Raw genomic sequence first — 14,941 nt, forward strand, 5'->3', positions numbered from 1 at the left:
GTAACTCCCCCAGGTCTTACCAATTTACCAGTATGCATTCGCTCCTCGCTTATTGACTCCCTGAAATGTCTTACCCCTGCTGCATATCAAACCAGGGTTTTGTATACAGGAACAGTTTTTTTGCCCTTACAAAATAAGATGTTTATAAAATGCTGCAATAGTCATGTCAAAATAGTTGCACAGAAGTAACTGTGCTTGGACCCGTGGATCTTTTATCACGCAGGCACTAGGTATCCTGAGGGGTCACCTGTAAGTTCTGTGGATTTCCACATTTGGCCAAATGTTCTTATAAATGCTGCGTGGTTTAAAAACATTTATGTAACACTTTGTTTGATTCTACAGGTTTCTGCTAAGAACTAGAGAAAATTACAATAATATATAAGGCATTATGATGGTGTATCTAGGATTTGAACTCCAACATTTGTAGTGAACCCTGTGATGCCTAGTCCCTGTTTTATTTATAGGTTTTGTTGGGCCCAGGGGAGACAGGGGCCCGAATGGTCTACCTGGACTGCAGGGACACCCAGGCCTTACAGGAAAATCTGGTGCTCCGGGAGCGGCAGGACTGAAGGGCCTTCCTGGTGACGTTTTAGGAGCAGCAGCAGGTTCCCGAGGGGATGTCGGGCTCCCCGGCTTCCCGGGGTTGAAAGGCACACCAGGAGATCAAGGAGTACCGGGAGTTAGAGGTAACAGCTACTTCAAATAAAGAAATGTTTGAGTAAGAGTGTGATATAAATGTAGCCAAATTACAGAGATGTGAGAGCAGTAAGAGACCATGTTAGGATGCGTTGGAGGTACTGATGACCCCAGAGCATCAAATCCCAGTGCCTGATGGTCTCCCATCCCTTCCCCATCTACCTCAACTGTTACCAGAATGCCTGGCTCCTCCAAACATCTTCTGGAGATCCACTGCTTGTGACCAGCACTCCTTCACATTGCACTACATGAAATCAGCTACAGTAGGATACCAGAGAACCGGATTTTGCTCATCTTTGTTGTGTTCAGATGTACTGTTAATTTTTCCCACTCTGGTTAAGGGAATGGTGATGTAGTTGTTATCCTGACTTTTCACTTACATACTGCATAATGCTGAGATTGTTTCCCATGCCAGAAGATGTTTGGATAATACATGGCTTTGCAGAATAGCACATTGCACTAGTGTAGAATTTGTAAATTTTAACTAAGAGGACATAGTGTTTAGTAAATGTTAATATGCCATTTTACCTGGTCAGTCTTTGGGCACTTAGGAACAAGAAAAGGATAACACTATATACTTATTCATAATTTTAGGGTGTTCATTTTATTTCATTATTTCACAGATCTTAAAAAACATGCTAAACTCCCTATAGAAAACAGAGAAAAGCATCATTTCTCTACAAAATCTGACTTTGTCACTCTCTGAATTCTGTGGAGGACTTTCAAAAGCACATGTGGGAATTAAGCATCCCCTGCTACACAGTTTCAGTAGCATTTGGACATACAGTTAAATTTAGGACTGCTCATTACCCTCTTGCCCTGTTGTGGAAGTGAGAAAGGAGTAGCAATTGTGTGACTAGCTCAAAGCAAGGAGGTATATCACAGGAACCTGTCTTAAAGACTATTCTCATGATTTTCAATACAAACAAAAAAAGAAAAGAAGAGCATCATCTTACACGAGTTATCTGAAGTGAGAAGAGCTGGTTTCACCTTGAGTAGAGCCCCAGAGTGAAGGAGAGGGATGAAGGCAGCTCTGTGGCACTTGGCAAGTTTGAGAAAAGGCAGAAAACATCACTAACACCTCTGAAAAGGGGAAGAAATTCAAGGTGAAACATGGATTGAAAAGGAAAAAGAAATTGTATGACTTTGTACCTTCTTTCTAAGCATTTCTATAGAACTTAAGTTTTCAGTAATAACAAAAAATAAGTGCAGTGAAAAGAAAAAGCATTACTAGTTTGTCTGTTCTTGATTTATTTTACAGTTCTGACAGAATGGCTCCAAAAAAAGCATGTGAATTTTTGTATGAGTTTTTTGTTTTAGTTTTATATGAAGTGGCTAGTGATTCCTTTATATCATCTATGCCACTTAATCTACTAACCCCTCAGAACAGAGAGCTAAAGCCTGTATTCTGTTGTTGAGAAATCTCACCTTATGTGACCTCAGTGATAACGCACACTTAACTACAGTCAAGTCAATGGGCCTACACTGATGTAAAACCTGAAAAAAGAGAAGCAGATCCACTTGGCCTTGGATTTTAAGTGCCATGTACTTTTGAGGTCTTGAATACTGCTGCTTCTCCAATCTGAACGCAAAGTAGGATTTACCTTTTAAGTCTTGACGCTCCCTTTGCTCTTGCATTGTAGACGTAAATTTTCACCCGGTACACTAAGCCATGTAGAATCAGCGCCTTTTTGCTTAGGAATTTGTATGAATCTTATAACGATGCCTTGTAACGACCTTACTTGAAAATTTCTGAACGATAACGCAAAACCAGAACCCACCGTCTGCCTTAAACATTCCCATTCCTGCCTATCACATTTTAGAAAAGATACAGAGCGTTATTTCAGTGGTTCAGTCAGCTGCTTGATTTGATTCTTACAAAGATGTATGTGATAAAGAAGAGAGATCAAGAATTAGGGAATTATTGGGGTTAAAAGTGGAAGACAAAGACGCCTGCTCCATCTATATCCACCTGGTGCCTAATTGTTTCCATTTATTTGAAAGAGCCAGTCAACCTTTCTGATGTAAATATTGAGACCAGTACTGGTAATGTCAATTATTTTAAAACTAATGAGCAGTCTTTTAATTTGCTTTTCCTGTTCTCACTAAATTTTCAGAGGAAAAACATACCCTGAAAGACTAGTGCATACACAGAAGTGATATGTAATAAGCTCTCTAGATATTTATGCTCTCTAATACATAATTATGGTATTTTAGGAGCGGATGGTAACCCAGGTTTGCCAGGACCCAAAGGAGATCCAGGGCCGCAAGGTCTCCCTGGTTTGATGGGATTGCCGGGAACACCAGGAACCCGCGGATTCCCAGGACCACCAGGAAACCCTGGGCCAGATGGCAGGCCTGGCTCTCAAGGACCTGTTGGTGAGGAAGTGTTGCTGTCCTGTGTCACCTCCTGCACGTTCTCTGTGGCAGGGCAACTGTACGCTTTCCACAGCGGGAAGTTAAGCTTGGGGTTGTGCCGCATCCCATGCTTTAATACCCAGCCAAGGAAATGACAGTAATAGTGCAGACACTGTGGCTGCAAATTATGCTGGTATCACAGGTGAGAAGTAGGGGTGATGATGGTCCTCACTGGCAGAGCTGCTGCTTTTCCTTCTATAGCCACGTACCAAGCCAGGTCAGAGCTTGCTGGTGGCAGACTGGGAGAAGGGAGCTACGAAATGGGAGCAGTCTTACAGAAAAGGGGCTTAATTCTTAAAGAGGAGGGGAAGGTCCTCTTGGGAGTGGGTGCAGAAGCAAGCTGGTAGCGAGACTGGTTTGCACTGATGAGCTGCTTTGTCTTTATCATGATTTCTGCAGTTCTTCGCTGAAAAAAATGCTAATTTCCTCCCCTCCACATGAAGCTGGTAGGATAGCAGTTTTCTCCCTCTTGAGCTACCTTGTATGAAATCATCATGTATGTCCAAACGCTTTTTAATCTCCCTGTTTGCATGTTCACATGGCAGGTCCACCTGGTGCTAGGGGAGAAGATGGTGAGCAAGGTTTTCCTGGCCCCGTGGGCCTGAAAGGTCTGTCTGGTGACAAAGGTGAAACAGGTTACCCGGGATTACAAGGTATACCTGGTGTGACTGGTCCCCCTGGCATAAGTGGAATGGATGGCTTTCCAGGAGATAAAGGTGAGCTCTGGACAGCTGCTTTGGAAAGAAGTAATGTTGCTTAAAGCTGTTTGTGCTGAGATGAACAGGACATGTTCTCTGCTGGGCAACCTCTGTTTAAGACAGAAGAATTAGGGTCATATGCGTAATACATTCCAAAATCACTGCCTGTTTTCCCCTGCGTTGTGCTTGGCAAAATGCTAGCTTGTGACATGCAGCCCTGTTTAGAAGGGCAATAGCTGTTTTATTTCTCCTTTGAAAAAATATCCAGTATGTACTCTTTTCTCTCTCCAAAAGTCTTTCCCTTGTCCCAGTCCCACTGGCTCTTGGTGAAATTAGAGAGATGTTTCCCCAAACCTTTGCTTTAAAGTTTTTTAAAGCTGGCAGTTGTGTACTGAGCAATGTCAGACACAAGACCTCGAAGTTGACTTTTACCAGGATACTAATCTTACATATAAAGAAGATTCTCACTTGCCAGCCACGAAAATGCTATGTATAATGCAAGTTGTCTACATCACACAGGGAGTTTCAACAGGATTCAACTCCATGTGAAGCCAAGTTAAACACAAAGGGGGGCGCATGCCTAAAAATGCATGTTGCAATTTCATCAGTTGTAAAGATAGGACTTTTTTCCTAGGACAACTCTGGAGTACTGATCAGCTCTCATTTGAGAGGAATGAAGATCTGTTTGTTAGCATGACCCGTGTAAAACAGCATCCTCTTGTTTAGAAAAGAGGAATATGGGAATTTTTGGTGAGAAAGGGCCAGCCAGTCCTAGACCCATGATTTGTATTTCTACATGTAGAAGAATGGGCTGATTAAAAACCTTGTGTGGAACTAGGTACATTTCTCTAGCTTATCTGTAGGAGAGGGGTTGAACTGATCTTTCAGAAGAAGACAGTAAGTTCTGATCATCTCCACAACATCTCCTCTTGGCCAGTTGAGGCAGTTCAGTGTACCCCTGCTGCTCTTTACCTCTCAGAGAGCTTGGGTGCCTGATTTAGAGCTGGAGGTTGCCCTAGGCATCAAGGCACCCAAAAACAGGTACTGGTGCACTGAAGTTTTCATGCCGTTTTAGTCATGCGTTGCTGGTTCACATTTACGTAGTTTGCAGAAATCCGAGTGAGGTAACAGTTCTCTTCCCCTTCTTTCTTTAAAGGCTCAAAAGGTTCACCGGGCATTGATGGTTTCAAAGGCATGCCAGGCCTAAAAGGAAGATCAGGCATCAAGGGAATAAAAGGAGAATTTGGCCCATTCGGGGCTCAGGGCGATAAAGGCTCACAGGGCGCACGTGGCTTTAAAGGTATTTGCTTATGAGTGGTACTAGTGTATTTGCTTTTCACATCTGAGAACTATTTTACAAGGACACAAAGACAAAGAAGACACATTTTTCACATGGTAAATTTAGCTCAGACATTCCTCCACCTGTTTCACACATGGGCCTCTGGCTGTGAGGCCTGGATTTTAGGCTCAGGGAAAGGTTACTTCTTTGTGAATCTTTACACGTTTAAGGCTGGAGACAGACATCTCATTATTCTGCTGAGCTCAGATAGCAGCACCTCTGGGCATGTACAGAACTCAACAGAGCCTTTTCCCAGGAAGCATAAGGTGTTTGGGGGAAAAGATTCAGATTTTGCTCCAGTTGCACTGTAAAGGCAGTGAAATATTCAGAAAACCAGGCAATTAAGTAGTTAGAAGTCAGACACATATCAGTTCATATCATCCTCAGCGAAATAAAAACTGTAACTCAGTCCTCTTTTCTTTGCACACAATTATCTTTAAATACGTGCCTTACCAGAAGGCCAAAATGTTCTTTCTAGGGACCCTGAGATAGGTACTTAAGAAAAAACACTCTGCAATTCAAAGGTTGCAGAACAGTGCTCCCAGTAATTCAGGGGAGGTCTGAGCAAAAGACAAGTGTGAAAACAGCCCCTGCGAAGAAAAGTGCAAATATACGCTTTGGTGAAGAAATATAAGACAGTGCATGATCATAGGAGACAAGTCTGGGTGGCTGGCCTGTCTCTGCATCCCACAAAGAACTAAAGACAGTCATACAGTCTATTTGGATCCTTTCTTCAGGATATTATTTACTGATGTCACCAATAACCTTCAAATCAAGAAAAGGAACAAAATAACTGGTAACAAATCCAAACACTTTCTTTTGCCCAGGGCTTTTTGACTGAGAGTTTCCCTTTCACTGGAACTAGCCTACTTTTCTGTGCTTTCTCCAGTGTGCTTTTTGGTTTTTTATAAACACATGATACCTAACTGATCTGCTGAGAGGTAAATTATCTATCACAGAGGAGTCTGAGTCCAGCTCCCCAGGACTGTATGTACAAAAGTTTAACTCAATTTTCATGGTTTTTTTTATGCTTGACTGTCCTGCTGACATGTTGTATTGATGCAGGTAACTTTTTATGCAAGTGGATTTTCTGTAGCTTGTGCAAGATTATCTATTAAATCCTTTTTGCTAAATTCACTCTTCTGTTCACTTTTTCCAACACAGCGCCGCTGACTAGCTTTTTGTAACACGATTGTGTTTTTTACCCTTTAGGTGACCGTGGGGATCAAGGCCCACCGGGAGAACCCCCAAAGCTCAAGCCCAGCATGATGTTGGAAGTTAAAGGTGAAAAAGGAGATGTTGGAGAAAGGGGCACGAAGGGATTCTTTGGCTTAAAAGGTCAGTGGTCACAGCAAAACAAAGCAAGCGCATTCGGGGACTATCGATCTGTGTCTTTTCTCAGTTACCATATTAAATATTCCCTGCTCATTGTACCACTGTGCTACAGCCGCCCCAGCAAAGTCTCTGACAGCGAAAGCTGAGCTCCTGGCTGTGTTTCACAGAGCTACCCCTGAGGAAAGCTTTGCACAGTTATGTCACGTGTGTGTGCACTGCCTTTTTGTACTAGCGCATCGTGGTGCCAGGTTTTGAGAAGGCCACTAGCAGGAAAACTTCTTACACACAAGTAACTGCTTGTCAGCCTTCTCAGCTTTAATAGTTTAAATCTTCATTATTTTTCTTCTTCCCTGCCTGCAGGTAGCAAGGGAATGCCAGGCATTCCTGGAAAGACAGGAACTCCAGGGTCCCCTGGGCATCCCAGCTATGTGGCCGGTGTGAAAGGGGACATTGGCGCGAAAGGGCTGACAGGTCTGAAAGGGTATCCTGGTCCAGCTGGCTCTCCTGGCATCAGAGGCTTCCCTGGCAGCACAGGAGGCAGGGTGAGTGCATGCCCAGGAGGGAATAAGGATGTCCTTGTGCTGGCGTTCAGCTTCTCTAGGGAGTAGCCTTCACCCCTTGAAATTGTGCTGAACAGCTACAGTGCAAAGATAAAAATGCAATAAAAATTTAATAAATAGATCAAATAATTTTGCTTGATCCCTGGAATGTTCATTAAGCAGAGTCCTTTCTTTTCTCATTGGGAGACATGCAAATTTCACACACCAGCTTTTTGCCAGCGAGGACCCAGACAGCTCCTTCTAGGTCCCTGGTCCTGTTGCCGTAGCTGTTGGTAAAATTTATTCTCAACATTGGGCTTACTCTTCCCTTTCTCCCAGGACTGATGGTATCACTGGCAAAAATTACTCAGTGTCACTCATCTAACAGTAAAAGAGTCTAAGAATCTCAGCTCCTAGAGGGTAATTCACCATGATTCACTTTGGCTGCAAAATAAGTTACAATGGAAGAAATAAACTCTTACAAAGGCCTGACAGTAGACTCACAGACATCATTTATTTAAGAGAGCCAAAAACTATGTTCCTTTCTCAGGTAGTTTTGCCTTTAGATTTCAGTAGGACTTCTTCCTAATCAAGGACTGCAGAACTCACTGCCTGTGTAGTAATAGGACACTATCCTATGTGTAATAGGATGTTCTCAATTTCAAACTTAAGTCTTTGCAAACGTAACTTGTCCCTTGGTTTGTACTGGTTTGGTTTAGCTGATCTCAGCCAAATGACTCTATAAATAATAAAGTACTACAGAAACTCAAAAATGGTAAATTTAATAGCCTTTTTTCGGTATTTCCAAACTGTGCTGCTTGGAAGGTTGAATAAATCCTCATCCTCGTTAACTGATACCTGTTTTCAATCATATGATAGGGAGAAAAGGGTGTTCCAGGAATTTCAGGCCATTTTGGTACTCCTGGCTCACACGGTGAAATAGGTGAGTTTGTTCGCTTATCTGAGCACTTTGTATTCATTACCCATCAAATGCTCAACATTAAGTTCTGAAGTGTCTCAAGAGGTCTTCAGTCTTAAAGAGTTTTCGTACAGTCTTACAGAATGATATTGTAGATGTGGGAGGCTGTGAAAAGGTTAATACTGTTAATTTCGTGCAGCATGTACTGTCCATGGATAAATCCATCCATGGCAGGGAGGGCAGCTGTTCTAGAGACTTTGTGTTTTTCTTTTTTTAACTTATTCCTCTTTTATTCTAGAAAGAGAATAATTACTGAATTTTGCCTCAGAAGTTGCAATTCCTTTGAAACAACAGGAAATGCTGTTTAAATTAAAGCCTTACCACTCATGTGTTCATTTTTGCTTGAAATAGGTGAGCCGGGAGACACTATAAACTTACCAGGAATGCCAGGCCTTAAAGGGGAAATTGGTGTGCCAGGATTAACAGGTATTGATTTTACAGTTGCTCCGCATGTATTGCTTTCCACATACTAAAGTCCACAGAGGAAGGGAGGGGGACCTTACCATGGGCTTTTGATGGCTGTTGAACATGTGCACTCATGACAGCTCCTGAAGAGATTCATCTTTTCTTTATTGAAATGAGTATGTGCTACGTTTATCTCTTCAACTGAAAGTACAGTTGCAGCAGTAAATATCAATCACATGCAACTCCAGAAAACATTTCTGTATAATTTTTTGCCATTGAAGACAAAAGGAGCAATAACAGGCCATGATTATGGAAGATGGGATAGCAGAGTCAGGTCAATTTTCGATTGGGTAGGTTAGGTAACTTATTAAAATTTCCCTGCACATGCAGCACACTTGAACATCAGTGTCATATTCCACATAATTTGGGGAGTACTTTTAAAAACAAATTTAATGATGGTTTGGCCAGCATGCTGTAGACGACTATTCATTCTCCCAGATTATGCAAGCACCCTGACTAGAAGAGTGTCTTTGTGTGGCAAGACCACGACCCATTCAGTAGCCAGCTTCCATTATGCTTGTTAGCTTAGGGTCATATAGAGATTATTAAAAGAATATACTGGTTTTGTGGTTTTCCAGGCACAAGAGGAGGCGCAGGACAAAAAGGCGAAGGCGGTGATCCTGGTTTCCCTGGCATTGAAGGCCCCAGAGGCACACAGGGTGTCCCTGGCTCTCTGGGACAGAAAGGTAAAATACTCTTTTTAATGCTCCAAAGAATAAAACTGTTTAAGAAAAGAAAAAAAAAATAAAATCTCTTTTCCCTCGAAAGAAAGTCATTAAGTTTTTTAATGTGTTATGCATTCTGTAAGTTGGTAAAGAGCAGTGAAAAGGATGTGGAACTCCTGGCAGAACTTACTAAGAGGAAATTTCAAAAGCCTAACTCTGCTTCATACCAGTTTTACCCTTTTTATAGCAATCGCGTCCAGTCAAAGTGGTGCATTGCTGGCATACTCAGGTATTCTAACGCTGTCTCAACACTACAAGGAGGTGGGCTTTTCAGTGCTCTTTTCTGCCATAAATGAAGTCAGTATCCCCAGGACCCAGTTACTCAGGAGCCTTTGAGCCAGGCTCGTTGGCCAACTGTTCAAAAGCACTGGGGAACCAAAGTCAGGTTCGGCTCTGGCTGGATCATAAACTCAGGGCTTAAGAACATGTCTTATTGCAGGAAGAGCATGAAAATGCTCTTTCAGAACAGTTGCTCCACATTTCTCATATAATTATAGGGCTTAGAAACTCCAGCCAAGGCTGGAGCAGTTTCGGTAGGTACCTCACTGGGAAACAGCCCTTGTCTGATCAGCTTTCCAGTCAGAAAGGCAAAACAGACGCGGCAGAAGGGGAAACTGTGGCTTGCATAAATGAAATTACTTATTGTAACTGGCAATAGAAGTAAAATTGTCATTTTAATAGGAGGAGCCCACTGTATTTCTGAGGTTGTCAGAAACCTGAAGTTTGTAATGAATTGTTTGGTTATACCTTGCCTCTCCTACCTTTGCTCTCTCTTTAGTTTTCTTCCACTTGGATGAGCAGTGCATTGTTGTACAATGACATTAGGAGGGGAAAGCTGTCATTTTGCTACCTGGGAGAATGAAGGTAGCACAAGTCCATGTTTTGGGCTATTGGTTTTAAGGACACTCGTGAGCAATGATTCATCCTTGTCGTGCAGGTTTGCGGGGACTGGTCGGCCCCCCAGGGCAGCAAGGAAGCCCCGGGACGCCTGGATTTCAAGGTGAAAAGGGAACTCCCGGCTGGCCTGGCTTACCAGGACAAGCAGGTATTCATACAGCTTCAACTATTCAGTCATTTCAGTGTGAGCACTTGCCATTGTTCCTTTGGGGTAAAAAAGACGAAAACAGGCTTTTTGCAGATCAGAGTGGCAGAGTTCCCTCTAGTAAACATTTATTCCTCATAAAGTCCAGGTGCATTAATGAAGACCCACGTGGTTACTTTCTGATATATCACTTCAGAGGACTGGTGTCTACTGAGCTCACTTTAACTGCTGATGACGTCCCTCCACCAGGAAAGCAGTTTTCAGGAAACATTTTCATTTTTCATGACAGCTGGGAAGAAAAAACAAAAAATTATTTAAAATGCAGCAAGAGCAGTGATATACAGTATTAGAATATTACAATGTGGCATTAGATAGCAAACAATATACTTGTCCTACATCATCAAAAACTGTGAACTGATCCAATGTCTGGCTTTAAGAATGAATGACTTATAGCTCAGACAGAATTCACCTATCAAAATACAGGTGATTGATAGTTTAAAATGTAGCTGTTTGTTTGTATCACAGGATACAGAATCTTATTGGTTGCCACCTAATTCCTTAATATATTAAGTAAGCAGATTTTTTTCTACAGGACAGCCAGAAATTGCCCTGCTTCTGGTAAGATTCATCTGTCTGAATCTGCATCAAATCTAATCTAATATGGTTATGAAGGCTGCCTTTATAGACAGTGAAGAGAGAGACAGACACTTACTTTTGTGAAGGTTGAATTGTCCTCCAGAGCTCTGGCCATTGATTAGAGATACCTGTCTAGCTTTAACATCATGCTTAACACTTTGACAGGTACAAATAGATGGGATAGATTTTACCCATAACAGCAGCAGCAGCTATTTGACATTTTGTTAGGGTTTTGTTGGTTTTTTTTCAAATGACAGAGTGAATTTCTCCTGAAGAGAGCTTCATTATAATCACATTTAGAGCCTACAATTATGCCATTATTGTCTTGGTTTGAGGATTTTGGAAAACTAAATGGTTATTAACTAAATTGTGGCAGCAAGACTGGAACTAATGGCATGCTACCAGACAGATCAGAGATACGTAAAAAAAAAAATCTCGTAGTGAGTTTATTGGATAATAACAAAATTTGCCAATCACAAAGCCATGGTGTGGTGTATTTCATAATAAGCTTATTGTAATGAATTAATTTGCATATAATACACAAGATTTTAGCACAGAATCGTATTTATTCAAGCATTCGAATTTTTTGCCTAGGAATATATACAGACTCATAGAAACTACTATGATAATCATGAATGTAATTTTAAAACAGGCTTGCCTGGCTTAAGAGGAATCAGTGGACTGCATGGTTTACCAGGCACTAAGGGCTTACCAGGATCACCAGGTAAGTAAGACTCTTATCCTGCCTGTTTGTAGGCACAACATTATGTTGGCTGCAAGTTTGGTTGGTGAGATCTTTGCAATGTGACTTTAACTGTGTCATCCAAAGCCCAATGTGGAATTTGCTTCATTATTGTGGGCTCTGGCAAGCAACTTCATACACTATGTGCTGCCACACAGATGGATTAGAACACAGCTTCAAATCATAATTTCTTTCCTCTTATAAAGTTAAAGCCTCAAGGCCTTTTTTTCCCATTATGAGCCATTTTTCCAATAAGCCATTACAGACTCATGTATTTAGTAAATCCACATGCTCTATACATGTATCTTAGCATGATGATACATTGCTACATGCGGAAACATTTCAGCTTTCATCTTAATTTTGAACAACTCCACAACAGGTCCAGATGGCTACGGCTCTGCAGGTTTCCCAGGTGCAGTGGGTGACAAAGGGGAAGCAGGAGAGCCGAGCAGAGTGGAAGGCAGCCGAGGACCTCCGGGTCAGAAGGGAGACAGAGGTGTTCCAGGTTTGTATTCCAGAGAATGGGATCTACTTATTATTTGTTTCAGCTGTGGATGTTATAGATGCCACAAAATGCAGTATAGTGTAGACAGTTGTACAGGAGAGCACTGCGTGTGGGGAAGGTTGCTGTTTGTAGTTAGTGCTGCAGCTCAGCCAGCCCTTGCTCAGAAACAGTGATGTGTATTGCCCGATGCTGGACAAGCCAGCCCCTCCAGCACTGGAGTCCTTCCCCATGGTAGCAGCATCTTGTAGCACCCACTGAGCTCAGCACGCTGCAAATGCCAGAGGCTGCTCTCAGCCATCAGCTCCCAAAATATTTTTAATGAGGGTCCACTTACACAAAGGCTATGGCTTTTCTTTCTTTCTTTTTGTTGCAAATCTGTCAGTGTTTACCTTTCTTCTGAAAGCCTCACTGTCCATCAATGTGTGATTGTCCCTCTGATCCCTCCTGGGCTCTGTTCCCTTGCACAGCACTTTACTCGCCTAGTGCAAGTGAGCACTCAGCCTTTCGGCTCAAACCCACCTTGTTGTAGCGGGCTGTGCTTATCTCAGTATGGCTCACCACCAGTTCTTCTTCCATCAGGGACCCACCAGACTGATGATATGGATGAATCAACTAATTACAGACTTGTTTTTAAAAAGTTTTCCAACATTTTGGCTCTGAAAGAATTAAGGACCAGCATAGATATAAAACCTTACTGCCTTTGCCTACTTGGTTTAATGGCTCATTCCTATTCTTTTATGTTACGCTTTGTTGTTACCAACATGCTGTGCCATCTCAAGCACCATTCAGAGATTTATTATCAAGCCCTGGAAGAAACAACTATTTCACTTATCTCATTCATGTTTGTTTGTCAGAATTAATTTTTTTTTTTTTTTAAATTAATTAACAAAAGGGGTTTTGTGGCTTCCTGGCAAGTTGAATCTACTTAAAAGAATAATCTGTCATTGGTGGGCCAGATTTTTGGCCATTTAACACTTCTCATCTGTAGAGAACTCCCTGGATTCAAACGTTTGGTTTTAACTGACCCCAAAAAACCCTGTCTGTGACTCCTGACTCCGCAGGATACAGAATAACAAAGCTGCTTTCTTGTCTGCTCCAATATACCTAGGATATTTTGAGTACTTTCTATCTTGAAATAATATTTTACCTGGCAGACACAAGATTGTTAGCATTCCACACAGTGAGATGTAATTAGTTATCCAGAGAGCTTTGGCACAGAACTAGTATTTGGTTCTTTTAAGAAAAACCTCCACATCATCTGAAAAAATGAAATGAAAATCAGTGGGAACTGCAGGTGTTTTCCATTTTGAAAATCCCATTCTTTATACTTAGACGTCTAAGGTGAGTCCTTATAATTGCAATTGTGCATTTTCCTTGCAATACTGATTATTTCTTCTCTTCCTTTCAGGAGTCCAAGGACCCTTTGGCATTCCTGGGCAGGAGGGATTTCCAGGGCCTCCTGGGATTTCAAATATATCAGGATATCCTGGTGATAAAGGCTCCCCAGGTCTAGACGGAGTGCCAGGTAATTCATGCCTTGTTCCCCTCAGACGACAATAAAAGATAAAGTACAAGCTTGTGCCCTCAGACAACAACAGAATATTAAGTACTGGGTTAGCAACAGCAGTCATCGTTATTTCTGTCTTGATTCAGTAAAATATCCCTATTAAATGCAACACTAAAGTGCGTGTATAATTGTTGGACAGAACTAATAGTACATAAGATAATAGGGACACACCTCTTGAAAGCAAAAGGCAGTTCCTCCAGGTTGTCCTGATGGAAGGGTTTGATTTTCATGCAAATAACAGATTTAATGATCCAGAATTCTCTTAGCAACTTTCAGGAGCATTATGTTAATTTACTACTTTAAGATCCGAGGTCTGTGGCAGACTTGCAAGTCTACGGAATATTTTCTTAATCGTTTACAAAATCTTCCTATGTGAAGTTATCATGCAAACTAAGTTACATTGGGAAGCATTAGCTCCTCTCTCTAAAAGTCCATGCTACGACCCTGCCTCTTCCACACGTATGAAAAAGCCACTCTGCATCTCTCTGTATTTAGAGGCTGATATACCTGTTGTTTAGTGGACTGCACAATCATTTCAAACTGTAGTGCCACTGTGAAGAGCTTGTAGCAAAAGTTGCAGTTGTCCCACTATCATCTTTATATGATGCATGGAAATTTTTATGTAAACTTGGCAAAAACTTGCAACAGGCAAACCAGCTGAAAACCAATACCTAAGTTTCCAAATGGAAAGAGAACATTAGTTGGCCTAACGCTGCATACTGATTCCCAGTCCTCAGGCAGTCATCAGATTAAAAAATAAAAACAGAAGCAGTCAGGAGAGTAGGAACAGGAACACCATCTCCCAGCCAAAATGGTGAGACTGGCATGGCCCACTCTTACTTTGCCACATGCGTCTTGAAGTGATCCAACTTCAACAGGCAGTACAAGAGATGCCCCACTCAAAACCCTAGTTAGTAAGTCCCTCTCTCCTTGGAAACAAGGTCCAAATGTCTTCTTAGGCAGCAGAGGTAACTGAAGAGAAACCTGCCAGGTTTAGCTTCAGGCAATATGTAATTCTGGAAAAAGAAGCTGTTCCCACAATTCCCCAGACAGCATGCAGTAGTTATTTGTATCCAGATGTTCAACTGAAGCACTAAGATACACGGAACAGTAAGTCCTTGGCTTATTTACCACCTGGCACCGAGTCAGGTACTCACTGCTTTCTCTCTACTTACTTGGAGAATTTAGGATGAAGCAGGGAGGCACCTAGTGAAGTGGGGCATTTGCTGGGGAAGGAATAGCTCATTGAAGGCTG

The 14,941-nt window shown here is 41.9% G+C and overlaps 1 protein-coding gene across 1 annotated transcript in view; it reads left to right on the forward strand.

Moving 5' to 3' along the window:
- COL4A2 (collagen type IV alpha 2 chain) overlaps window positions 1-14,941 on the forward strand; it is a 145,866-nt gene that overhangs the window by 122,298 nt on the left and 8,627 nt on the right. The window contains exons 29-41 of the mRNA XM_082332636.1: window positions 465-686; window positions 2,914-3,075; window positions 3,660-3,830; window positions 4,969-5,112; window positions 6,364-6,489; window positions 6,847-7,028; window positions 7,905-7,968; window positions 8,356-8,430; window positions 9,048-9,155; window positions 10,132-10,239; window positions 11,525-11,596; window positions 11,994-12,119; window positions 13,528-13,644. Of these exons, the coding sequence (XP_082188762.1) occupies window positions 465-686; window positions 2,914-3,075; window positions 3,660-3,830; window positions 4,969-5,112; window positions 6,364-6,489; window positions 6,847-7,028; window positions 7,905-7,968; window positions 8,356-8,430; window positions 9,048-9,155; window positions 10,132-10,239; window positions 11,525-11,596; window positions 11,994-12,119; window positions 13,528-13,644 (1,677 nt within the window). The remainder of the gene's footprint in view (window positions 1-464; window positions 687-2,913; window positions 3,076-3,659; window positions 3,831-4,968; window positions 5,113-6,363; window positions 6,490-6,846; window positions 7,029-7,904; window positions 7,969-8,355; window positions 8,431-9,047; window positions 9,156-10,131; window positions 10,240-11,524; window positions 11,597-11,993; window positions 12,120-13,527; window positions 13,645-14,941) is intronic.

Source organism: Platalea leucorodia (assembly GCF_965183815.1).
Source record: "Platalea leucorodia genome assembly, chromosome: 2".
Lineage (NCBI taxonomy): Eukaryota > Metazoa > Chordata > Aves > Pelecaniformes > Threskiornithidae > Platalea > Platalea leucorodia.